We start from the raw sequence: 27,966 nt of genomic DNA on the forward strand, positions 1-27,966 counted from the left end.
CCTGCCTGCTACGAGGCCTGTCTGTGTGGTTCTTTCTGACCAGATTGGTTGTGGTCTAACTCTGCTGCGTAGCTACACACACACACACGCATGCACGCACGCAAACACACAGCGTAGCTACACACTCCACTCAGACTGAGAACAACAGTCTTGTGGTCAAAACTAGAATGCGTCCCAAATGGCACCCTATTCCCTATTTAGTGCATAACTTCTGACCAGGGCAGGGTAGTGCACAACAATATAGGGAATAGGGTGCCATTTGGGACACGGACATATTGTGTTCTCGGAGGTGTCGAGGCAACCATTCTTCATTAGCGTTGCCTCCTCATTGGTTCGTTGTTCCCTATTTCAACCAGTGTGAGTTCTTCCTGTGTGACTCTATCTATCTCAGTGTGTGTTTGCAGGGGTCTGGTTGTGGTTAATGATAAGAGTGTGTCTGTATCTAGCAGTAGCTTTAGGCGCTAACTGTAAAGGCTGACAGCATCAGTACATAGCTTAAGCCTACCAGTTGACAGTTTGAAACAGAGACATTTTCCAAACAAAGCCCCCTATGTTGTTGTTGTTTTCAACTGCTCACATGTGGTCATCTAACAGACTGGTATCCAGAGAGAGTGCTTTGTCTTGCTCGCTTCAAACACTGTAATTGTTGTTTGAGTAAAAATCATTTCCATATTAGGCATTGAGAAAAAGCTGAAGTAATATCATGTCAGATGTAGCTGTGGTGCTAAACATCAAAGAGCTTTTCAATATCCTGTTTAATACTCTGTACAGAGAGACACATAGTACTGGTAACGATAAGAACAGCCAGAGAGACACATAGTACTGGTAACGATAAGAACAGCCAGAGAGACACATAGTACTGGTAACGATAAGAACAGCCAGAGAGACACATAGTACTGGTAACGATAAGAACAGCCAGAGAGACACATAGTACTGGTAACGATAAGAACAGCCAGAGAGACACATAGTCCTGGTAACGATAAGAACAGCCAGACAGACACATAGTACTGGTAACGATAAGAACAGCCAGAGAGACACATAGTACTGGTAACGATAAGAACAGCCAGACAGACACATAGTACTGGTAACGATAAGAACAGCCAGAGAGACACATAGTACTGGTAACGATAAGAACAGCCAGAGAGACACATAGTCCTGGTAACGATAAGAACAGCCAGAGAGACACATAGTCCTGGTAACGATAAGAACAGCCAGAGAGACACATAGTACTGGTAACGATAAGAACAGCCAGACAGACACATAGTACTGGTAACGATAAGAACAGCCAGAGAGACACATAGTCCTGGTAACGATAAGAACAGCCAGAGAGACAGGGAAATGTCACTTGTTCTGACGCCTCGGTCACACCGACAGAGTCATTGCGCAAAATGTTACGCAGCATCATCTGGATATGTGTGTAACAAAAGTTCAACATTCACCTTTCGGCTACCGTTTCTGTCAAGCCGACTACACATACAGTTTGATTAAGTTCTATAAATCCAACGCACCACACAGAACACACTGCAACTGCCTCGGCAAGGCAATGCTGCAGGACAAACGCAGCTTTTCATTGGAAATGAATGTAGTTCTGGTGGACCAAAATGCAATGATACTGTCGGTGTGATGGAGGTGTTAATTAACAGAATAGCTGGTAGTGAATCTCCACTAGCGTCTGTCTGGCTGTCTGCTGAATAGCTGGTAGTGAATCCCCACTAGCATCTGTCTGGCTGTCTTCTGAATAGCTGGTAGTGAATCCCCACTAGCGTCTGTCTGGCTGTCTGCTGAATAGCTGGTAGTGAATCCCCACTAGCGTCTGTCTGGCTGTCTGCTGAATAGCTGGTAGTGAATCCCCACTAGCGTCTGTCTGGCTGTCTGCTGAATAGCTGGTAGTGAATCCCCACTAGCGTCTGTCTGGCTGTCTGCTGAATAGCTGGTAGTGAATCCCCACTAGCGTCTGTCTGGCTGTCTGCTGAATAGCTGGTAGTGAATCCCCACTAGCGTCTGTCTGGCTGTCTGCTGAATAGCTGGTAGTGAATCCCCACTAGCGTCTGTCTGGCTGTCTGCTGAATAGCTGGTAGTGAATCCCCACTAGCGTCTGTCTGGCTGTCTGCTGAATAGCTGGTAGTGAATCCCCACTAGCGTCTGTCTGGCTGTCTGCTGAATAGCTGGTAGTGAATCCCCACTAGCGTCTGTCTGGCTGTCTGCTGAATAGCTGGTAGTGAATCCCCACTAGCGTCTGTCTGGCTGTCTGCTGAATAGCTGGTAGTGAATCCCCACTAGCGTCTGTCTGGCTGTCTGCTGAATAGCTGGTAGTGAATCCCCACTAGCGTCTGTCTGGCTGTCTGCTGAATAGCTGGTAGTGAATCCCCACTAGCGTCTGTCTGGCTGTCTGCTGAATAGCTGGTAGTGAATCCCCACTAGCGTCTGTCTGGCTGTCTGCTGAATAGCTGGTAGTGAATCCCCACTAGCGTCTGTCTGGCTGTCTGCTGAATAGCTGGTAGTGAATCCCCACTAGCGTCTGTCTGGCTGTCTGCTGAATAGCTGGTAGTGAATCCCCACTAGCGTCTGTCTGGCTGTCTGCTGAATACTTTCCATCTGTTTGCTTCCTTGAATAAAACATAATAAAACAAAGCTTCTACATTATAAACAGTGATACATATCTAGTTCATTAAAACACATATACAGTCAGAACGCCACGTACCAGCATTGGTGAAACTATTTCTTTAAGTACTGCATACATAGCAATGTTAAATTTTCAATACATCCTTATGAAATGCCAAAGGCCATCGGTCTCAAAGGCGAGTGTCTGTTGTTGTCAGAGTGGTCTGTTGTTGTCAGAGTGGTCTGTTGTTGTCAGAGTGGTCTGTTGTTGTCAGAGTGGTCTGTTGTTGTCAGAGTGGTCTGTTGTTGTCAGAGTGGTCTGTTGTTGTCAGAGTGGTCTGTTGTTGTCAGAGTGGTCTGTTGTTGTCAGAGTGGTCTGTTGTTGTCAGAGTGGTCTGTTGTTGTCAGAGTGGTCGGTTGTTGTCAGAGTGGTCTGTTGTGTGTCTGTTGTCAGAGTGGTCTGTTGTTGTCAGAGTGGTCGGTTGTTGTCAGAGTGGTCTGTTGTGTGTCTGTTGTCAGAGTGGTCTGTTGTTGTCAGAGTGGTCTGTTGTGTGTCTGTTGCCAGAGTGGTCTGTTATGTGTCTGTTGTCAGAGTGGTCTGTTGTGTGTCTGTTGTCAGAGTGGTCTGTTGTGTGTCTGTTGTCAGAGTGGTCTGTTGTGTGTCTGCTGTCAGAGTGGTCTGTTGTGTGTCTTCTGTCAGAGTGGTCTGTTGTGTGTCTGTTGTCAGAGTGGTCTGTTGTCAGAGTGGTCTGGTATGTGTCTGTTGTCAGAGAGGTCTGTTGTGTGTCTGTTGTCAGAGTGGTATTTTGTCAGAGTGGTCTGTTGTGTGTCTGTTGTCAGAGTGGTTTGTTATGTGTCTATTGTCATAGTGGTCTGTTATGTGTCTGTTGTTTTCAGAATCCAGTAGAGTCCAGTCAAGAGTCCAGTAGAGACAGTAGAGACAGTAGAGTCCAGTAGAGACCAGTAGAGTCCAGTAGAGACCAGTCAAGAGTCCAGTCAAGAGTCCAGTAGAGTCCAGTAGAGACCAGTGGAGACCAGTAGAGTCCAGTAGAGACCAGTAGAGACACAGTAGTCCAGTAGATACACAGTAGAGTCCAGTAGAGACCAGTGGAGTCCAGTGGAGACAGAGTGGAGACCAGTAGTCCAGTAGATACACAGTAGAGTCCAGTAGAGTCCAGTGGATACGCAGTAGAGACAAGTAGAGACACAGTAGAATCCAGTAGAGACCAGTAGAGTCCAGTAGAGACCAGTAGAGTCCAGTAGAGACACAGTAGAGTTCAGTAGAGACACAGTAGAGTGCCCAGTGTTACAGGCGTCACTGAGCATGCTTAACAGGATAGCTTCCTCACTCAAGTCCTTACTGATCCTCCGTAACACCAGTTCTCAGTGCAGTGGCATCACAGCTAGAAGAGGAAGACACATTGACAGGGTTAACAAAAAGGATTTACAAACTGTCAAACATTGTAAATGTCCAACCCCAACTGGTTACTACTGAGCTAGAGAAAGGTTGATTTAACATGACTGTCTAACATCTAGACTGTAAATCTATTGATTAGGCTCCTTTGACGTCTTATAAGAGTAGATGATTACAATGTAGTACTGTCATAACGTTTTATTATAACAGATTTCTGCACCAATGATCTGCTGCCCCCTAGCTGCTGAGCTGAGGGATGAACAACAAGTGAACCGATCACTAATTATCTGCTGCCCCCTAGCTGCTGAGCTGAGGGATGAACAACAAGTGAACCGATCACTAATTATCTGCTGCCCCCTAGCTGCTGAGCTGAGGGATGAACAACAAGTGAACCGATCACTAATTATCTGCTGCCCCCTAGCTGCTGAGCTGAGGGATGAACAACAAGTGAACCGATCACTAATTATCTGCTGCCCCCTAGCTGCTGAGCTGAGGGATGAACAACAAGTGAACCGATCACTAATTATCTGCTGCCCCCTAGCTGCTGAGCTGAGGGATGAACAACAAGAGAACCGATCACTAATTATCTGCTGCCCCCTAGCTGCTGAGCTGAGGGATGAACAACAAGTGAACCGATCACTAATTATCTGCTGCCCCCTAGCTGCAGAGCTGAGGGATGAACAACAAGTGAACCGATCACTAATTATCTGCTGCCCCCTAGCTGCTGAGCTGAGGTATGAACAACAAGTGAACCTTTTAACATAATGACCGTGCATCAACAACGCCAACAAAAGCAGAACAAACATACAGCTATGTAACATGCTATAGCACACATGGCAGAAGGACACAGAGGAGCATGAGACATGAGACATGAGACCAGAGACCAGAGACATGAGACCTGAGACCAGAGACATGAGACCTGAGACCAGAGACCAGAGACCAGAGACCAGAGACATGAGACCTGAGACCAGAGACCAGAGACATGAGACCTGAGACCTGAGACCTGAGACATGAGACCTGAGACATGAGACATGAGACCTGAGACCTGAGACATGAGACCTGAGACCTGAGACATGAGACCTGAGACATGAGACCTGAGACATGAGACCTGAGACATGAGACATGAGACATGAGACATGAGACCTGAGACCTGAGACCTGAGACATGAGACCTGAGACCTGAGACCTGAGACCTGAGACATGAGACCTGAGACCTGAGACATGAGACCTGAGACATTAGACCTGAGACATGAGACCAGAGACCAGAGACAGACCAGAGAACCCAAAAGCTTGACACAACAAATCATCCATCACTAGGACACGGAGTGTGAACTGGTCAGGTCTCATGGTCAGGTCAAACTCCTGGACCAACACAGCAGTCATTTAACCCTAGCAGGACACTGCCATGCATCCACACACACACACACACACACACACACACACACACACACACACACACACACACACACACACACACACACACACACACACACACACACACACACACACACACACACACACACACACAAAGCATGTTTGCACACAGATTTGTATTTATGGTACGGACAGAGGGAGATCCCCACAGTTGTTAATGAGGCTGTGAACCAAACAGAACACCACGACACAGACCACGTTCACTCTGGCCAGACCCAATTACTTACTGAGCTAAACAGCCCTCTCTCTCTTGCTCTGTGGGTCAGACCACTGTAGAGAGGCCTATTGTAATATGAGAGGTCTTGCTCTGGCAAAAACAAAACAACACACAAAATGCTGGTGAGAGAGAAACCAGGGAGAGACAATGGCTGCAATGTTCACTCTTCACTCCACTGGAATGACATGACTGATTGGACAGGATGATGTTGGATGACAGTGGGTGGGTTAGGAAACCTGATTGGACAGGATGATGTTGGATGACAGTGGGTGGGATAGGAAACCTGATTGGACAGGATGATGATGGATGACAGTGGGTGGGTTAGGAAACCTGACTGGACAGGATGATGATGGATGACAGTGGGTGGGTTAGGAAACCTGATTGGACAGGATGATGTTGGATGACAGTGGGTGGGATAGGAAACCTGATTGGACAGGATGATGATGGATGACAGTGGGTGGGTTAGGAAACCTGATTGGACAGGATGATGTTGGATGACAGTGGGTGGGTTAGGAAGCCTGATTGGACAGGATGATGTTGGATGACAGTGGGTGGGTTAGGAAACCTGATTGGACAGGATGATGTTGGATGACAGTGGGTGGGTTAGGAAACCTGATTGGACAGGATGATGTTGGATGACAATGGGTGGGTTAGGAAACCTGATTGGACAGGATGATGTTGGATGACAGTGGGTGGGTTAGGAAACCTGATTGGACAGGATGATGTTGGATGACAGTGGGTGGGTTAGGAAACCTGATTGGACAGGATGATGTTGGATGACAGTGGGTGGGATAGGAAACCTGAATGGACAGGATGATGTTGGATGACAGTGGGTGGGTTAGGAAACCTGATTGGACAGGATGATGTTGGATGACAGTGGGTGGGTTAGGAAACCTGATTGGACAGGATGATGTTGGATGACAGTGGGTGGGATAGGAAACCTGATTGGACAGGATGATGTTGGATGACAGTGGGTGGGTTAGGAAACCTGATTGGACAGGATGATGTTGGATGACAGTGGGTGGGATAGGAAACCTGATTGGACAGGATGATGATGGATGACAGTGGGTGGGTTAGGAAACCTGATTGGACAGGATGATGTTGGATGACAGTGGGTGGGTTAGGAAACCTGATTGGACAGGATGATGTTGGATGACAGTGGGTGGGTTAGGAAACCTGATTGGACAGGATGATGTTGGATGACAGTGGGTGGGTTAGGAAACCTGATTGGACAGGATGATGTTGGATGACAATGGGTGGGTTAGGAAACCTGATTGGACAGGATGATGTTGGATGACAGTGGGTGGGTTAGGAAACCTGATTGGACAGGATGATGTTGGATGACAGTGGGTGGGTTAGGAAACCTGATTGGACAGGATGATGTTGGATGACAATGGGTGGGTTAGGAAACCTGATTGGACAGGATGATGTTGGATGACAGTGGGTGGGTTAGGAAACCTGATTGGACAGGATGATGTTGGATGACAGTGGGTGGGTTAGGAAACCTGATTGGACAGGATGATGTTGGATGACAGTGGGTGGGATAGGAAACCTGAATGGACAGGATGATGTTGGATGACAGTGGGTGGGTTAGGAAACCTGATTGGACAGGATGATGTTGGATGACAGTGGGTGGGTTAGGAAACCTGATTGGACAGGATGATGTTGGATGACAGTGGGTGGGATAGGAAACCTGATTGGACAGGATGATGTTGGATGACAGTGGGTGGGATAGGAAACCTGATTGGACAGGATGATGTTGGATGACAGTGGGTGGGTTAGGAAACCTGATTGGACAGGATGATGTTGGATGACAGTGGGTGGGATAGGAAACCTGATTGGACAGGATGATGATGGATGACAGTGGGTGGGTTAGGAAACCTGACTGGACAGGATGATGATGGATGACAGTGGGTGGGTTAGGAAACCTGATTGGACAGGATGATGTTGGATGACAGTGGGTGGGATAGGAAACCTGATTGGACAGGATGATGATGGATGACAGTGGGTGGGTTAGGAAACCTGATTGGACAGGATGATGTTGGATGACAGTGGGTGGTTTAGGAAACCTGATTGGACAGGATGATGTTGGATGACAGTGGGTGGGTTAGGAAACCTGATTGGACAGGATGATGATGGATGACAGTGGGTGGGTTAGGAAACCTGATTGGACAGGATGATGATGGATGACAGTGGGTAGGATAGGAAACCTGATTGGACAGGATGATGATGGATGACAGTGGGTGGGTTAGGAAACCTGATTGGACAGGATGATGTTGGATGACAATGGGTGGGTTAGGAAACCTGATTGGACAGGATGATGTTGGATGACAGTGGGTGGGTTAGGAAACCTGATTGGACAGGATGATGTTGGATGACAGTGGGTGGGTTAGGAAACCTGATTGGACAGGATGATGTTGGATGACAGTGGGTGGGATAGGAAACCTAAATGGACAGGATGATGTTGGATGACAGTGGGTGGGTTAGGAAACCTGATTGGACAGGATGATGTTGGATGACAGTGGGTGGGTTAGGAAACCTGATTGGACAGGATGATGTTGGATGACAGTGGGTGGGATAGGAAACCTGATTGGACAGGATGATGTTGGATGACAGTGGGTGGGTTAGGAAACCTGATTGGACAGGATGATGTTGGATGACAGTGGGTGGGTTAGGAAACCTGATTGGACAGGATGATGTTGGATGACAGTGGGTAGGTTAGGGAACCTGATTGGACAGGATGATGTTGGATGACAGTGGGTGGGTTAGGAAACCTGATTGGACAGGATGATGTTGGATGACAGTGGGTGGGATAGGAAACCTGATTGGACAGGATGATGTTGGATGACAGTGGGTAGGTTAGGGAACCTGATTGGACAGGATGATGTTGGATGACAGTGGGTGGGTTAGGAAACCTGATTGGACAGGATGATGTTGGATGACAGTGGGTGGGTTAGGAAACCTGATTGGACAGGATGATGTTGGATGACAGTGGGTGGGTTAGGAAACCCCTGAATAAACAGAATCCTTCATGTCCTAGTGTATAAAAACCTTCAGAAGATACTTCACTTCAACAGAGAGTATTCAGCAATCAGCGCAAGAACAGAGATCTTTTACCGACCCACCAGACCTGGGTTCAAATACTATTTGAAATCTTTTAATGACATGAGCGTTTAGTCTAGTCTGCCTGAAGTGCTTGGGACTATTCTAATAATCCATTAAACCAAGCAAGATCAATCAAGCACAGATTAAGCAAGATCAATCAAGCACAGATTAACTATTTGAAATGATTTCATATAGTATTTGAACCCAGGTCTGTTAGCTACTTTAAACTCATCTACACAATGTCACTATTATGTGTAAAAACCACCATTCTACTCACTGCTGTGATGAAGGTGCTGCCCTGGGTTTGGAGGACCTGGTCCTTAGGGAACAGGGCTGGGGGAGGGGCCATCTGAGGGTGGGAGGAGCCGGGAGGCGTGGACGAACACAGGAAGGAGGAAGTGGAGTTGCTGGGTAAGGCGTCGATGATGATGTTGGGGCGGCCGTGGCCTGGGATGGGGAGGGAGAGGCTGCTCAGCCCCGTCACACTGTCACTGGAGGTAGACTGGGACGATGTCTCCCCAGAGCTCTCTGTGACTGTTGGACAACACACAGAAGATACAATAGTCCTTTAGTTTAGGGAGACTTTCAGGGGGACAGAGAGGAACAGGACCACAGTTTCAAAGAGGAATTAGACATCCTTAGTAATGTGATAGGGACAGTAAGACACTTTAAGACGAGGACATGGGATGCATACCAGATGGCTCCCTATTCCCTATATAGTGCACTACGGTTCACCAAGACTTATAGGGCTCTGGTTAAATGTAGTGCACTAAATAGAGAAGAGGGTGCCATTTGGGATTCAGACATGGATACCTGTTAGGGCCTGCCTGTCACTCACTCAGTCAGTCACTCACTCACTCACTCACTCATAGAAGGCTGCCTGCCTGTCACTCACTCACTCATAGAAGGCTGGCTGTCACTCACTCACTCACTCACTCACTCACTCACTCACTCACTCACTCACTCACTCACTCACTCACTCACTCACTCACTCACTCACTCACAGAAGGCTGTCTGTCACTCACTCATAGAAGGCTGGCTGCCCGTATCCTGCTCCAGCTCGTCCTCCTCAATGCAGTCGTAGGGCCAGTGGCTGAAGGAGGGTACGCTGCCCAGAGGGTAGGGGTGCTGGAGGGCGTGGGGGTGCTGGTGAGCAGGCGAGGGGTACAGGTGCAGGTTGAGGGAGCCCAGCAGTGAGGAAGAGGACTGGGAGGAGGAAGAGGAGGTGCTACTGTTGGAGATGGTGGAGTGAGGCCGCTTAAAGGGCGTGGAGTGGTCGAAGGAGGACACCGCGATGGACGCCCTGGTCCTGGACTCTGGAGGGAGAGAGGGAAAGATTGGGTAGAGAACATGAACATTTCACTGTACACATTTCTATCTATGGATCATGTCTCCATGGAAGGAGGTCTCAGGCTACTCCGGGACAACCACAGAATACAGGAAGTATCAGGCCACTCCGGGACAACCACAGAATACAGGAGGTTTCAGGCTACTCTGGGACAATGACAGAATACAGGAGGTATCAGGCTACTCTGGGACAGTGACAGAATACAGGGGGTATCAGGCTACTCCAGGACAACCACAGAATACAGGAGGTATCAGGCTACTCCGGGACAACCACAGAATAAAGGAGGTATCAGGCCACTCCGGGACAACCACAGAATACAGGAGGTATCAGGCTACTCTGGGACAACGACAGAACACAGGAGGTATCAGGCAATTCCGGGACAACTACAGAATACAGGAGGTATCAGGCTACTCCGGGACAACCACAGAATACAGGAGGTCTCAGGCTACTCCGGGACAACAACAGAATACAGGAGGTTTCAGGCTACTCTGGGACAATGACAGAATACAGGAGGTATCAGGCTACTCCGGGACAACCACAGAATACAGGAGGTATCAGGCTACTCCGGGACAACCACAGAATAAAGGAGGTATCAGGCTACTCCGGGACAACCACAGAATACAGGAGGTATCAGGCTACTCTGGGACAGCCACAGAATACAGGAGGTATCAGGCTACTCTGGGACAACCACAGAATACAGGAGGTATCAGGCTACTCTGGGACAGCCACAGAATACAGGAGGTATCAGGCTACTCTGGGACAACCACAGAATACAGGAGGTATCAGGCTACTCTGGGACAACCACATAATACAGGAGGTATCAGGCTACTCTGGGACAGCCACAGAATACAGGAGGTATCAGGCTACTCTGGGACAACCACAGAATACAGGAGGTATCAGGCCACTCCGGGACAACCATAGAATACAGGAGGTGTCAGGCTACTCTGGGACAACGACAGAACACAGGAGGTATCAGGCAATTCCGGGACAACTACAGAATACAGGAGGTATCAGGCTACTCCGGGACAACCACAGAATACAGGAGGTATCAGGCTACTCCGGGACAACAACAGAATACAGGAGGTTTCAGGCTACTCTGGGACAATGACAGAATACAGGAGGTATCAGGCTACTCCAGGACAACCACAGAATAAAGGAGGTATCAGGCTACTCCGGGACAACCACAGAATACAGGAGGTATCAGGCTACTCTGGGACAGCCACAGAATACAGGAGGTATCAGGCTACTCTGGGACAACCACAGAATACAGGAGGTATCAGGCTACTCTGGGACAACCACATAATACAGGAGGTATCAGGCTACTCCGGGACAGTGACAGAATACAGGAGGTATCAGGCTACTCCGGGACAACCACAGAACACAGGAGGTATCAGGCAATTCCGGGACAACTACAGAATACAGGAGGTCTCAGGCTACTCCGGGACAACTACAGAATACAGGAGGTCTCAGGCTACTCCGGGACAACAACAGAATACAGGAGGTTTCAGGCTACTCCGGGACAACCACAGAATACAGGAGGTTTCAGGCTACTCCGGGACAACCACAGAATAAAGGAGGTATCAGGCTACTCCGGGACAACCACAGAATACTGGAGGTATCAGGCTACTCTGGGACAGCCACAGAATACAGGAGGTATCAGGCTACTCTGGGACAACCACAGAATACAGGAGGTATCAGGCTACTCTGGGACAACCACATAATACAGGAGGTATCAGGCTACTCTGGGACAGCCACAGAATACAGGAGGTATCAGGCTACTCTGGGACAACCACAGAATACAGGAGGCATCAGGCTACTCTGGGACAGCCACAGAATACAGGAGGTATCAGGCTACTCTGGGACAACCACAGAATACAGGAGGTATCAGGCTACTCTGGGACAACCACATAATACAGGAGGTATCAGGCCACTCCAGGACAACCACAGAACACAGTTCTGAAGAGTATACACACAGCATTGTCAGTGACGTAACGTTAGAGGAGAGGACAGTACTCAGACAGTCAGTCTAGCATGGGGTAATGCAGAGCACGTTCCTATTCTTCCTCTTGTTTGTCTTATCTGAGCTGTACATGTTACACTGTGTCTAGTGTCTAGTGTTTGAGTTGATGCTACACTGTGTCTAGTGTCTAGTGTTTGAGTTGATGCTACATTGTGTCTAGTGTTTGAGTTGATGCTACATTGTGTCTAGTGTTTGAGTTGATGTTACATTGTGTCTAGTGTTTGAGTTGATGCTACATTGTGTCTAGTGTCTAGTGTTTGAGTTGATGTTACATTGTGTCTAGTGTTTGAGTTGATGCTACATTGTGTCTAGTGTCTAGTGTTTGAGTTGATGCTACATTGTGTCTAGTGTCTAGTGTTTGAGTTGATGCTACATTGTGTCTAGTGTCTAGTGTTTGAGTTGATGCTACATTGTGTCTAGTGTCTAGTGTTTGAGTTGATGCTACATTGTGTCTAGTGTCTAGTGTTTGAGTTGATGCTACATTGTGTCTAGTGTCTAGTGTTTGAGTTGATGTTACATTGTGTCTAGTGTTTGAGTTGATGCTACATTGTGTCTAGTGTTTGAGTTGATGCTACATTGTGTCTAGTGTCTAGTGTTTGAGTTGATGCTACATTGTGTCTAGTGTCTAGTGTTTGAGTCGATGTTACATTGTGTCTAGTGTCTAGTGTCTAGTGTTTGAGTTGATGTTACATTGTGTCTAGTGTCTAGTGTTTGAGTTGATGTTACATTGTGTCTAGTGTCTAGTGTTTGAGTTGATGCTACATTGTGTCTAGTGTTTGAGTTGATGCTACATTGTGTCTAGTGTCTAGTGTTTGAGTTGATGTTACATTGTGTCTAGTGTTTGAGTTGATGCTACATTGTGTCTAGTGTTTGAGTTGATGTTACATTGTATCTAGTGTCTAGTGTTTGAGTTGATGCTACATTGTGTCTAGTGTCTAGTGTTTGAGTTGATGTTACATTGTGTCTAGTGTTTGAGTTGATGTTACATTGTATCTAGTGTCTAGTGTTTGAGTTGATGTTACATTGTGTCTAGTGTTTGAGTTGATGCTACATTGTGTCTAGTGTTTGAGTTGATGTTACATTGTGTCTAGTGTTTGAGTTGATGTTACATTGTGTCTAGTGTTTGAGTTGATGTTACATTGTATCTAGTGTCTAGTGTTTGAGTTGATGCTACATTGTGTCTAGTGTCTAGTGTTTGAGTTGATGTTACATTGTGTCTAGTGTTTGAGTTGATGTTACATTGTATCTAGTGTCTAGTGTTTGAGTTGATGTTACATTGTGTCTAGTGTTTGAGTTGATGCTACATTGTGTCTAGTGTTTGAGTTGATGTTACATTGTGTCTAGTGTTTGAGTTGATGTTACATTGTGTCTAGTGTTTGAGTTGATGTTACATTGTATCTAGTGTCTAGTGTTTGAGTTGATGCTACATTGTGTCTAGTGTTTGAGTTGATGTTACATTGTATCTAGTGTCTAGTGTTTGAGTTGATGTTACATTGTGTCTAGTGTTTGAGTTGATGTTACATTGTATCTAGTGTCTAGTGTTTGAGTTGATGTTACATTGTGTCTAGTGTTTGAGTTGATGCTACATTGTGTCTAGTGTTTGAGTTGATGTTACATTGTGTCTAGTGTTTGAGTTGATGTTACATTGTATCTAGTGTCTAGTGTTTGAGTTGATGTTACATTGTGTCTAGTGTTTGAGTTGATGTTACATTGTATCTAGTGTCTAGTGTTTGAGTTGATGTTACATTGTGTCTAGTGTCTAGTGTTTGAGTTGATGTTACATTGTGTCTAGTGTCTAGTGTTTGAGTTGATGTTACATTGTGTCTAGTGTTTGAGTTGATGTTACATTGTATCTAGTGTCTAGTGTTTGAGTTGATGTTACATTGTGTCTAGTGTTTGAGTTGATGCTACATTGTGTCTAGTGTTTGAGTTGATGCTACATTGTGTCTAGTGTCTAGTGTTTGAGTTGATGTTACATTGTGTCTAGTGTTTGAGTTGATGTTACATTGTATCTAGTGTCTAGTGTTTGAGTTGATGTTACATTGTGTCTAGTGTTTGAGTTGATGCTACATTGTGTCTAGTGTTTGAGTTGATGCTACATTGTGTCTAGTGTTTGAGTTGATGTTACACTGTGTCTAGTGTTTGAGTTGATGTTACACTGTGTCTAGTGTCTAGTGTTTGAGTTGATGCTACATTGTGTCTAGTGTTTGAGTTTATGTTACATTGTGTCTAGTGTCTAGTGTTTGAGTTGATGCTACATTGTGTCTAGTGTTTGAGTTGATGCTACATTGTGTCTAGTGTTTGAGTTGATGTTACACTGTGTCTAGTGTTTGAGTTGATGTTACACTGTGTCTAGTGTTTGAGTTGATGTTACACTGTGTCTAGTGTTTGAGTTGATGTTACACTGTGTCTAGTGTTTGAGTTGATGTTACACTGTGTCTAGTGTTTGAGTTGATGTTACATTGTGTCTAGTGTTTGAGTTGATGTTACACTGTGTCTAGTGTTTGAGTTGATGTTACACTGTGTCTAGTGTTTGAGTTGATGTTACATTGTGTCTAGTGTTTGAGTTGATGTTACATTGTGTCTAGTGTTTGAGTTGATGTTACACTGTGTCTAGTGTTTGAGTTGATGTTACACTGTGTCTAGTGTTTGAGTTGATGTTACATTGTGTCTAGTGTTTGAGTTGATGTTACATTGTGTCTAGTGTCTAGTGTTTGAGTTGATGCTACATTGTGTCTAGTGTTTGAGTTGATGCTACATTGTGTCTAGTGTCTAGTGTTTGAGTTGATGCTACATTGTGTCTAGTGTCTAGTGTTTGAGTTGATGTTACATTGTGTCTAGTGTTTGAGTTGATGCTACATTGTGTCTAGTGTTTGAGTTGATGTTACATTGTGCCTAGTGTCTAGTGTTTGAGTTGATGCTACATTGTGTCTAGTGTTTGAGTTCATGTTACATTGTGTCTAGTGTCTAGTGTTTGAGTTGATGTTACATTGTGTCTAGTGTTTGAGTTGATGCTACATTGTGTCTAGTGTTTGAGTTGATGTTACATTGTGTCTAGTGTCTAGTGTTTGAGTTGATGTTACATTGTGTCTAGTGTCTAGTGTTTGAGTTGATGTTACATTGTGTCTAGTGTTTGAGTTGATGTTACATTGTGTCTAGTGTCTAGTGTTTGAGTTGATGCTACATTGTGTCTAGTGTTTGAGTTGATGTTACATTGTGTCTAGTGTTTGAGTTGATGTTACATTGTGTCTAGTGTCTAGTGTTTGAGTTGATGTTACATTGTGTCTAGTGTTTGAGTTGATGTTACATTGTGTCTAGTGTCTAGTGTTTGAGTTGATGTTACATTGTGTCTAGTGTTTGAGTTGATGCTACATTGTGTCTAGTGTTTGAGTTGATGTTACATTGTGTCTAGTGTTTGAGTTGATGTTACATTGTGTCTAGTGTTTGAGTTGATGTTACATTGTATCTAGTGTCTAGTGTTTGAGTTGATGTTACATTGTGTCTAGTGTTTGAGTTGATGTTACACTGTGTCTAGTGTTTGAGTTGATGTTACACTGTGTCTAGTGTTTGAGTTGATGTTACACTGTGTCTAGTGTTTGAGTTGATGTTACACTGTGTCTAGTGTTTGAGTTGATGTTACACTGTGTCTAGTGTTTGAGTTGATGTTACATTGTGTCTAGTGTTTGAGTTGATGTTACACTGTGTCTAGTGTTTGAGTTGATGTTACACTGTGTCTAGTGTTTGAGTTGATGTTACATTGTGTCTAGTGTTTGAGTTGATGTTACATTGTGTCTAGTGTTTGAGTTGATGTTACACTGTGTCTAGTGTTTGAGTTGATGTTACATTGTGTCTAGTGTTTGAGTTGATTCTACATTGTGTCTAGTGTTTGAGTTGATGCTACATTGTGTCTAGTGTTTGAGTTGATGCTACATTGTGTCTAGTGTTTGAGTTGATGCTGCATTGTATCTAGTGTTTGAGTTGATGTTACATTGTGTCTAGTGTTTGAGTTGATGCTACATTGTGTCTAGTGTTTGAGTTGATGCTACATTGTGTCTAGTGTTTGAGTTGATGCTACATTGTGTCTAGTGTTTGAGTTGATGCTACATTGTGTCTAGTGTTTGAGTTGATGTTACATTGTGTCTAGTGTTTGAGTTGATGCTACATTGTGTCTAGTGTTTGAGTTGATGTTACATTGTGTCTAGTGTTTGAGTTGATGCTACATCGTGTCTAGTGTTTGAGTTGATGTTACATTGTGTCTAGTGTTTGAGTTGATGCTACATTGTGTCTAGTGTTTGAGTTGATGCTACATTGTGTCTAGTGTTTGAGTTGATGCTACATTGTGTCTAGTGTTTGAGTTGATGCTACATTGTGTCTAGTGTTTGAGTTGATGCTACATTGTGTCTAGTGTTTGAGTTGATGTTACACTGTGTCTAGTGTTTGAGTTGATGTTACACTGTGTCTAGTGTCTAGTGTTTGAGTTGATGCTACATTGTGTCTAGTGTTTGAGTTTATGTTACATTGTGTCTAGTGTCTAGTGTTTGAGTTGATGCTACATTGTGTCTAGTGTTTGAGTTGATGCTACATTGTGTCTAGTGTTTGAGTTGATGTTACACTGTGTCTAGTGTTTGAGTTGATGTTACACTGTGTCTAGTGTTTGAGTTGATGTTACACTGTGTCTAGTGTTTGAGTTGATGTTACACTGTGTCTAGTGTTTGAGTTGATGTTACACTGTGTCTAGTGTTTGAGTTGATGTTACATTGTGTCTAGTGTTTGAGTTGATGTTACACTGTGTCTAGTGTTTGAGTTGATGTTACACTGTGTCTAGTGTTTGAGTTGATGTTACATTGTGTCTAGTGTTTGAGTTGATGTTACATTGTGTCTAGTGTTTGAGTTGATGTTACACTGTGTCTAGTGTTTGAGTTGATGTTACACTGTGTCTAGTGTTTGAGTTGATGTTACATTGTGTCTAGTGTTTGAGTTGATGTTACATTGTGTCTAGTGTCTAGTGTTTGAGTTGATGCTACATTGTGTCTAGTGTTTGAGTTGATGCTACATTGTGTCTAGTGTCTAGTGTTTGAGTTGATGCTACATTGTGTCTAGTGTCTAGTGTTTGAGTTGATGTTACATTGTGTCTAGTGTTTGAGTTGATGCTACATTGTGTCTAGTGTTTGAGTTGATGTTACATTGTGCCTAGTGTCTAGTGTTTGAGTTGATGCTACATTGTGTCTAGTGTTTGAGTTCATGTTACAATTGTGTCTAGTGTCTAGTGTTTGAGTTGATGTTACATTGTGTCTAGTGTTTGAGTTGATGCTACATTGTGTCTAGTGTTTGAGTTGATGTTACATTGTATCTAGTGTCTAGTGTTTGAGTTGATGTTACATTGTGTCTAGTGTTTGAGTTGATGTTACACTGTGTCTAGTGTTTGAGTTGATGTTACACTGTGTCTAGTGTTTGAGTTGATGTTACACTGTGTCTAGTGTTTGAGTTGATGTTACACTGTGTCTAGTGTTTGAGTTGATGTTACACTGTGTCTAGTGTTTGAGTTGATGTTACATTGTGTCTAGTGTTTGAGTTGATGTTACACTGTGTCTAGTGTTTGAGTTGATGTTACACTGTGTCTAGTGTTTGAGTTGATGTTACATTGTGTCTAGTGTTTGAGTTGATGTTACATTGTGTCTAGTGTTTGAGTTGATGTTACACTGTGTCTAGTGTTTGAGTTGATGTTACACTGTGTCTAGTGTTTGAGTTGATGTTACATTGTGTCTAGTGTTTGAGTTGATTCTACATTGTGTCTAGTGTTTGAGTTGATGCTACATTGTGTCTAGTGTTTGAGTTGATGTTACATTGTGTCTAGTGTTTGAGTTGATGTTACATTGTGTCTAGTGTTTGAGTTGATGCTGCATTGTATCTAGTGTTTGAGTTGATGTTACATTGTGTCTAGTGTTTGAGTTGATGCTACATTGTGTCTAGTGTTTGAGTTGATGCTACATTGTGTCTAGTGTTTGAGTTGATGCTACATTGTGTCTAGTGTTTGAGTTGATGCTACATTGTGTCTAGTGTTTGAGTTGATGTTACATTGTGTCTAGTGTTTGAGTTGATGCTACATTGTGTCTAGTGTTTGAGTTGATGTTACATTGTGTCTAGTGTTTGAGTTGATGCTACATCGTGTCTAGTGTTTGAGTTGATGTTACATTGTGTCTAGTGTTTGAGTTGATGCTACATTGTGTCTAGTGTTTGAGTTGATGCTACATTGTGTCTAGTGTTTGAGTTGATGCTACATTGTGTCTAGTGTTTGAGTTGATGCTACATTGTGTCTAGTGTTCGAGTTGATGCTACATTGTGTCTAGTGTTTGAGTTGATGTTACATTGTGTCTAGTGTTTGAGTTGATTTTACACTGTGGTCTAGTGTTTGAGTTGATGTTACACTGTGTCTAGTGTTTGAGTTGATGTTACATTGTGTCTAGTGTTTGAGTTGATGTTACATTGTGTCTAGTGTCTAGTGTTTGAGTTGATGCTACATTGTGTCTAGTGTTTGAGTTGATGCTACATTGTGTCTAGTGTCTAGTGTTTGAGTTGATGTTACATTGTGTCTAGTGTTTGAGTTGATGCTACATTGTGTCTAGTGTTTGAGTTGATGTTACATTGTGTCTAGTGTCTAGTGTTTGAGTTGATGTTACATTGTGTCTAGTGTTTGAGTTGATGCTACATTGTGTCTAGTGTTTGAGTTGATGTTACATTGTGTCTAGTGTCTAGTGTTTGAGTTGATGTTACATTGTGTCTAGTGTCTAGTGTTTGAGTTGATGTTACATTGTGTCTAGTGTTTGAGTTGATGCTACATTGTGTCTAGTGTTTGAGTTGATGTTACATTGTGTCTAGTGTCTAGTGTTTGAGTTGATGCTACATTGTGTCTAGTGTTTGAGTTGATGTTACATTGTGTCTAGTGTTTGAGTTGATGTTACATTGTGTCTAGTGTCTAGTGTTTGAGTTGATGTTACATTGTGTCTAGTGTTTGAGTTGATGCTACATTGTGTCTAGTGTTTGAGTTGATGCTACATTGTGTCTAGTGTTTGAGTTGATGCTGCATTGTATCTAGTGTTTGAGTTGATGTTACATTGTGTCTAGTGTTTGAGTTGATTCTACATTGTGTCTAGTGTTTGAGTTGATGCTACATTGTGTCTAGTGTTTGAGTTGATGCTACATTGTGTCTAGTGTTTGAGTTGATGCTGCATTGTATCTAGTGTTTGAGTTGATGTTACATTGTGTCTAGTGTTTGAGTTGATGCTACATTGTATCTAGTGTTTGAGTTGATGTTACATTGTGTCTAGTGTTTGAGTTGATGCTACATTGTGTCTAGTGTTTGAGTTGATGCTACATTGTGTCTAGTGTTTGAGTTGATGCTACATTGTGTCTAGAGTTTGAGTTGATGCTACATTGTGTCTAGTGTTTGAGTTGATGCTACATTGTGTCTAGTGTTTGAGTTGATGTTACATTGTGTCTAGTGTTTGAGTTGATGCTACATTGTGTCTAGTGTTTGAGTTGATGTTACATTGTGTCTAGTGTTTGAGTTGATGCTACATCGTGTCTAGTGTTTGAGTTGATGTTACATTGTGTCTAGTGTTTGAGTTGATGCTACATTGTGTCTAGTGTTTGAGTTGATGCTACATTGTGTCTAGTGTTCGAGTTGATGCTACATTGTGTCTAGTGTTTGAGTTGATGCTACATTGTGTCTAGTGTTCGAGTTGATGCTACATTGTGTCTAGTGTTTGAGTTGATGCTACATTGTGTCTAGTGTTTGAGTTGATGCTACATTGTGTCTAGTGTTTGAGTTGATGCTACATTGTGTCTAGTGTTCGAGTTGATGCTACATTGTGTCTACTTCAGCTCTGACTCCCCCTGCTGCATTAACTTCAGCTCTGACTCCCCCTGCTGCATTAACTTCAGCTCTGACTCCCCCTGCTACATTAACTTCAGCTCTGACTCCCCCTGCTACATTAACTTCAGCTCTGACTCCCCCTGCTACATTAACTTCAGCTCTGACTCCCCCTGCTGCATTAACTTCAGCTCTGACTCCCCCTGCTACATTAACTTCAGCTCTGACTCCCCCTGCTGCATTAACTTCAGCTCTGACTCCCCCTGCTACATTAACTTCAGCTCTGACTCCCCCTGCTGCATTTAACTTCAGCCTGACTCCCCTGCTGCATTAACTTCAGCTCTGACTCCCCCTGCCTGCATTAACTTCAGCTCTGACTCCCCCTGCTGCATTAACTTCAGCTCTGACTCCCCCTGCTGCATTAACTTCAGCTCTGACTCCCCCTGCTGCATTAACTTCAGCTCTGACTCCCCCTGCTGCATTAACTTCAGCTCTGACTCCCCCTGCTACATTAACTTCAGCTCTGACTCCCCCTGCTACATTAACTTCAGCTCTGACTCCCCCTGCTACATTAACTTCAGCTCTGACTCCCCCTGCTGCATTAACTTCAGCTCTGACTCCCCCTGCTACATTAACTTCAGCTCTGACTCCCCCTGCTGCATTAACTTCAGCTCTGACTCCCCCTGCTACATTAACTTCAGCTCTGACTCCCCCTGCTGCATTAACTTCAGCTCTGACTCCCCCTGCTGCATTAACTTCAGCTCTGACTCCCCCTGCTGCATTAACTTCAGCTCTGACTCCCCCTGCTGCATTAACTTCAGCTCTGACTCCCCCTGCTGCATTAACTTCAGCTCTGACTCCCCCTGCTGCATTAACTTCAGCTCTGACTCCCCCTGCTGCATTACATCTCAAGGGTTTAAAGGGAGAACAGGGGAGATGTGCTCTGAGATGTTGGGATGTTGTGTTTTGATTCAGTCAGCTTGACAACGCACCCCTATCCTGGCAGAGAGAGCATTTACAAATCAGCCTTTCTCATCAGCAGCTGCATTGGCAGACATGTTGTTGAAAGTCACATTCAGCAAACAGGAAGAAGAAACAGAGAGAGAAGAGAGAGGAGGGGGGGAGAGAGAGAGAGAGAGAGAGGGAGAGAGAGAGAGAGAGAGAGGAGAGAGAGAGAGAGAGAGAAGGATGAGGGAGAGGAGAGAGAGAGAGAGAGGGAGAGGAGATAGAGAGAGGAGAGGAGAGAGATGAGAGACAGAGAGGAGGAAGGAGAGAGAGAGAGAGGGAGAGGAGAGAGAGAGTGAGAGGAGAGAGTGATAGAGAGAGAGAGAGAAGAGACAGACGAGAGAGAGAGAGAGACGAGAGACGAGAGGACATGAGAGAGAGAGAGAGAGAGAGAGAAGAGACGAAGAGAGAGAGAGAGAGGGACAGACAGGACAGAGAGAGAGAGAGGAGAGAGAGAGAGAGAGACAGAGAGTGAGAGGGAGAGAGTGAGAGGGAGGGAGTGATAGAGAGAGATTGATTTTATGGATTTTGTATGCTAACCTCACAAAATGAATTTCCAGGCAAATGAGGTTATCATAACATATCGTAGAGACAGCTCACCTGACCCCTTCATGATGTAATCAATGGCTCGGTCACTAATGCAGCAATCACTAGGCTTGATGTCCATGAAAGGCTTGCTGCCAATCCCCATGGAAACCATCTCTTTCAAGCGCACCTCTGTAGTTAAGAGAATAAACACGTTATGACCCTCAATCAGACACACAATGAGAGGTTCCATTTGATGTTCCTGAGGTTGACTTGAACTAGAACCAGACATGTCACCTCTTAATGAATGGTACAGAATGTTGTCAACACAGGCCTCAGGTCAGACAAGAGACATGCCACCTCTTACTGAATAGTACAGAATGTTATCAACACAGGCCTCAGGTCAGACAAGAGACATGCCACCTCTTACTGAATGGTACAGAATGTTATCAACACAGGCCTCAGGTCAGACAAGAGACATGCCACCTCTTACTGAATGGTACAGAATGTTATCAACACAGGCCTCAGGTCAGACAAGAGACATGCCACCTCTTAATGAATGGTACAGAAGGTTATCAACACAGGCCTCAGGTCAGACAAGAGACACGTCACCTCTTAATGAATGGTACAGAAGGTTATCAACACAGGCCTCAGGTCAGACAAGAGACACGTCACCTCTTAATGAATGGTACAGAATGTTGTCAACACAGGCCTCAGGTCAGACAAGAGACATGCCACCTCTTAATGAATGGTACAGAATGTTATCAACACAGGCCTCAGGTCAGACAAAAGATAAAGAGGAATTGTTCCATAACACAACAACAGAGATGATAAGCTCATGTCCAGATATGACCCACGACTCCCCCTCTGTGGCCGTGGTTCCTCACCCCTGTTTCGTAGCGCCTGCCTCCAGAGGATCTTTCCGATGATGGCTGTCCACACGGCCTTGACCTCTCCAGAGCCGGCCTGCAGGATGAACGTGTCCTGGGACTTCCTCCTCCGGAACCAGATCTCGAAACGCAGCCCGCTGTCGCCCACGCTCTCTGTCATTCCTATCTCTGCCGTCTGAATGAGTAGCCAGAAACACCTTTACAGGAAAACACTGACTGTGGTGGTTTTGAGATTTCACATGGTGGCACAGCAAACTGAACATAGTGGTGTAGCGCCTCCATTGTGGAGAACCCTGCTAACTGTGGTTCCACACCTCACAATAAACCATACAAACATCGCTGCCTGAACACAACAACATAGCATAATGTTAGCCAACTGGCTGAAATGATTTAAGGTAGAACGTCATATTACTTGATAGTTCATAACTTCACAGTACATAATAAAACCCTCTGTGTATGTTGTCGTTGTCACCTTGTAGGACTGCTTGTAGATGTACAGGTCGTACCCTCCCTCAATCTTTTGCTTTTGCTGAAGAGGATGAGGTCCTCGAACAGGAAGACGTGACGGAGGTACTTCCTGCGGCCACACCACACGATGAACTCATCCTGACACCTCAGCTGACCCTGTTCCTTCAGGTTCACCTACAGCAGCAGAGACCAGAGGAGACGTTTCACATGACTTACTCTGACATTTTCTTCCAAACAAATAATTATACATGATGTGTACGTTTCTATTTCCCCTCTCTCTCTCAATACAATTTCAATTTAAAGGCTTTATTGACATGGGGAACATATGTTTACATGGCCAATTCTCTCTCTGTCTCTGTCTCTGTCTCTGTCTCTGTCTCTGTCTCTGTCTCTGTCTCTGTCTCTGTCTCTGTCTCTGTCTCTGTCTCTGTCTCTGTCTCTCTCTCTCTCTGTCTCTGTCTCTGTCTCTGTCTCTGTCTCTGTCTCTGTCTCTGTCTCTCTCTCTCTCTGTCTCTGTCTCTGTCTCTCTCTCTGTCTCTGTCTCTCTCTCTCTCTCTCTCTGTCTGTCTCATGCATACATTTGTCATATGGGTGGTCCCAGTGGGAATTGGATGCCGGTGCCATGCTCTACTACTCTACTGCTCTACTACTCTACTACTCTACTGCTCTACTGCTCTACTACTCTACTGCTCTACCACTCTACTGATCTACTGCTCTACTGCTCTACTACTCTACCGCTCTACCACTCTACTACTCTACTGCTCTACTACTCTACTACTCTACTACTCTACTGCTCTACTACTCTACTACTCTACTGCTCTACTACTCTACTGCTCTACTGATCTACTGATCTACTACTCTACTGCTCTACTACTCTACTACTCTACTACTCTACTACTCTACTGCTCTACTGATCTACTACTCTACTACTCTACTGCTCTACTACTCTACTACTCTACTGCTCTACTGATCTACTACTCTACTGCTCTACTACTCTACTACTCTGCTACTCTACTACTCTACTGCTCTACTGCTCTACTGCTCTACTACTCTACTGCTCTACTACTCTACTGCTCTACTGCTCTACTGCTCTACTGCTCTACCGCTCTACCGCTCTACCGATCTACCGATCTACCGCTCTACCACTCTACTACTCTACTACTCTACTACTCTACTGATCTACTGCTCTACCACTCTACTACTCTACCACTCTACCACTCTACTACTCTACTGCTCTACTACTCTACTACTCTACTACTCTACTGATCTACTGCTCTACCACTCTACTACTCTACTACTCTACCACTCTACTACTCTACTGCTCTACTGCTCTACTGCTCTACTACTCTACTGATCTACTGCTCTACCACTCTACCACTCTACTACTCTACCACTCTACTACTCTACTGCTCTACTGCTCTACTGCTCTACTGCTCTACTACTCTACTACTCTACTGCTCTACTGCTCTACTACTCTACTGCTCTACTGCTCTACTGCTCTACTACTCTACTGCTCTACTGCTCTACTGCTCTACCGCTCTACGCTCTACCGCTCTACTGCTCTACTGATCTACTGCTCTACTACTCTACTACTCTACTGCTCTACTGCTCTACTGATCTACTGCTCTACTACTCTACCACTCTACTCTACTGCTCTACTGCTCTACTGATCTACTACTCTACTACTCTACTACTCTACTGATCTACTACTCTACTGATCTACTGCTCTACCACTCTACCGCTCTACTACTCTACTGCTCTACTGCTCTACTACTCTACCGCTCTACTGATCTACTGCTCTACTGCTCTACTGCTCTACTGCTCTACTACTCTACTACTCTACTGCTCTACTGCTCTACTGATCTACTGCTCTACTGCTCTACTGCTCTACTACTCTACTGCTCTACTGATCTACTGCTCTACTACTCTACTGCTCTACTGCTCTACTACTCTACTGCTCTACTACTCTACTACTCTACTGCTCTACTGATCTACTGCTCTACTACTCTACTACTCTACTACTCTACTACTCTACTACTCTACTGCTCTACTGATCTACTGCTCTACTACTCTACTGATCTACTGCTCTACTGCTCTACTGATCTACTACTCTACTGCTCTACTGATCTACTGCTCTACTACTCTACTGCTCTACTGCTCTACTGCTCTACTACTCTACTGATCTACTGATCTACCACTCTACTACTCTACTGATCTACTACTCTACTGCTCTACTGATCTACTGATCTACTGATCTACCACTCTACTGCTCTACTGATCTACTACTCTACTGCTCTACTGCTCCATCCCCCCGACTTACATCACATCCTCGGATGGCGTCCATGGCCAGCAGGTCGTTGCCGTGGCGCAGCTGGAACTTAACCATCTCCTCTGCGGTGCGGAGGTCAGAGAGCTCCTGTTCCTGGGACTGACCACACTCCTTGATCAGGTCCTTCAGCAGCAGGGCGTACTTAGACATCCTCTGGATGGGCTTCAGCAGGTAGGACGCCAGGTCCATCTTATCACCCAGCTCCAACTGCTTGTTCTGGGGAGACAGAGAGGTCAGAGGTCAGGATACATACAGAAAGATAAACAGACCAACAGACAGGTAGGACACCAGGTCCATCTTATCACCCGGCTCCAGCTGGTTGTTCTGGGGAGACAGAGAGGTTAGAGGTCAGAGGACAGGATACATACAGAAAGATAAACAGACCATCAGACAGGTAGGACACCAGGTCCATCTTATCACCCAGTTCCACCTGGTTGTTCTGGGGAGACAGACAGGTTAGAGGTCAGAGGGTAGAGGTCAGAGGTCAGGATACATACAGAAAGACAAACAGACCAACAGACAGGTAGGACACCAGGTCCATCTTATCACCCAGCTCCAACTGCTTGTTCTGGGGAGACAGAGAGGTTAGAGGTCAGAGGTCAGGATACATACAGAAAGATAAACAGACCAACAGACAGGTAGGACACCAGGTCCATCTTATCACCCGGCTCCAGCTGGTTGTTCTGGGGAGACAGAGAGGTTAGAGGTCAGAGGTCAGGATACATACAGAAAGATAAACAGACCAACAGACAGGTAGGACACCAAGTCCATCTTATCACCCGGCTCCAGCTGGTTGTTCTGGGGAGACAGACTGGTTAGAGGTCAGAGGGTAGAGGTCAGAGGTCAGGATACATACAGAAAGATAAACAGACCATCAGACAGGTAGGACACCAGGTCCATCTTATCACCCGGCTCCAACTGGTTGTTCTGGGGAGACAGACAGGTTAGAGGTCAGAGGGTAGAGGTCAGGATACATACAGAAAGATAAACAGACCATCAGACAGGTAGGACACCTGGTCCATCTTAACACCCGGCTCCAACTGGTTGTTCTGGGGAGACAGACAGGTTAGAGGTCAGAGGGTAGAGGTCAGAGGTCAGGATACATACAGAAAGATAAACAGACAGGTAGGACACCTGGTCCATCTTAACACCCGGCTCCAACTGGTTGTTCTGGGGAGACAGACAGGTTAGAGGTCAGAGGGTAGAGGTCAGAGGTCAGGATACATACAGAAAGATAAACAGACAGGTAGGACACCTGGTCCATCTTAACACCCGGCTCCAGCTGGTTGTTCTGGGGAGACAGACAGGTTAGAGGTCAGAGGGTAGAGGTCAGAGGGTAGAGGTCAGAGGTCAGGATACATACAGAAAGATAAACAGACAGGTAGGACACCTGGTCCATCTTAACACCCAGCTCCAACTGGTTGTTCTGGGGAGACAGACAGGTTAGAGGTCAGAGGGTAGAGTTCAGGATACATACAGAAAGATAAACAGACAGGTAGGACACCTGGTCCATCTTAACACCCGGCTCCAACTGGTTGTTCTGGGTAGCAGACACACACATAGAGGAGGATGAGAGGGGATGTAGGACTCTGTATGCAGATGTACAATAGCTTTTCTAAATGGGAATTCTAATGTTAATTCAACTCTTCCATCCTACATAGGTAGACGTCCAGTAGCTATGTAAAGTTTGACAATGGGAATTCTAATGTTACTCAGTGTAGAACTAGCGGATATACATTAGTAGCACCCTGTATGTTGTTTGGCTCACACAACTTTACAATTAGCCTGTTGCTGTGAAGTAGTTTCATATTGGTTAAAGGTTAGGTCTGGTGTTAGTACAGCCGATCCTAGAACGGTAGTAACCAGAGCCGTTTCAGACGCACCTTAAAGAATCCATTCCCGTGGCTGGTGAGTAGAGCGTCAGACTGAGGCTTGTTCTTGCTGTAGAGAGCGTACATTCCAAACTGATCCTCCTGCACACAGGATTAACAAGTTACGACTCTGACTAGAGTCAAACTGATCCTCCTGCACACAGGAATAACAAGTTACCACTCTGACTAGAGTCAAACTGATCCTCCTGCACACAGGAATAACAAGTTACCACTCTGACTAGAGTCAAACTGATCCTCCTGCACACAGGAATAACAAGTTACCACTCTGACTAGAGTCAAACTGATCCTCCTGCACACAGGAATAACAAGTTACCACTCTGACTACATTCCAAACTGATCCTCCTGCACACAGGAATAACAAGTTACCACTCTGACTAGAGTCAAACTGATCCTCCTGCACACAGGAATAACAAGTTACCACTCTGACTACAGTCAAGCTGATCCTCCTGCACACAGGAATAACAAGTTACCACTCTGACTACAGTCAAACTGATCCTCCTGCACACAGGAATAACAAGTTACCACTCTGACTAGAGTCAAACTGATCCTCCTGCACACAGGAATAACAAGTTACCACTCTGACTACATTCCAACCATCAGGAATAACAAGTTACCACTCTGACTACAGTCAAACTGATCCTCCTGCACACAGGAATAACAAGTTACCACTCTGACTAGAGTCAAACTGATCCTCCTGCACACAGGAATAACAAGTTACCACTCTGACTACAGTCAAAGGTACACACACAGGATGTGTTCCAAATGGCACCCTATTCCCTATATAGTGCATTACTTTTGAATAGGGCCCATAGAGAATAGGGTGCATTATTTAGGGAATAGGGTGCCATT

At 44.9% G+C, this 27,966-nt stretch overlaps 1 protein-coding gene across 1 annotated transcript in view; it reads right to left on the minus strand.

The window, feature by feature from the left end:
- Positions 1 to 737: 737 nt before the first annotated feature.
- The window catches only part of LOC109882740 (pleckstrin homology domain-containing family G member 4B-like), a 91,388-nt gene continuing 64,159 nt past the window's right edge, over positions 738 to 27,966 (minus strand). Inside the window, 9 exon segments of the mRNA XM_031811860.1 lie at positions 738 to 4,004; positions 9,048 to 9,304; positions 9,796 to 10,086; positions 21,614 to 21,730; positions 22,426 to 22,603; positions 22,901 to 22,953; positions 22,956 to 23,070; positions 25,217 to 25,441; positions 27,109 to 27,198. Coding sequence (XP_031667720.1) covers positions 3,999 to 4,004; positions 9,048 to 9,304; positions 9,796 to 10,086; positions 21,614 to 21,730; positions 22,426 to 22,603; positions 22,901 to 22,953; positions 22,956 to 23,070; positions 25,217 to 25,441; positions 27,109 to 27,198 — 1,332 coding nt within the window. The 3' untranslated portion in view covers positions 738 to 3,998.

Source organism: Oncorhynchus kisutch, unplaced genomic scaffold (assembly GCF_002021735.2).
Source record: "Oncorhynchus kisutch isolate 150728-3 unplaced genomic scaffold, Okis_V2 Okis02a-Okis13b_hom, whole genome shotgun sequence".
NCBI classification, from domain to species: domain Eukaryota; kingdom Metazoa; phylum Chordata; class Actinopteri; order Salmoniformes; family Salmonidae; genus Oncorhynchus; species Oncorhynchus kisutch.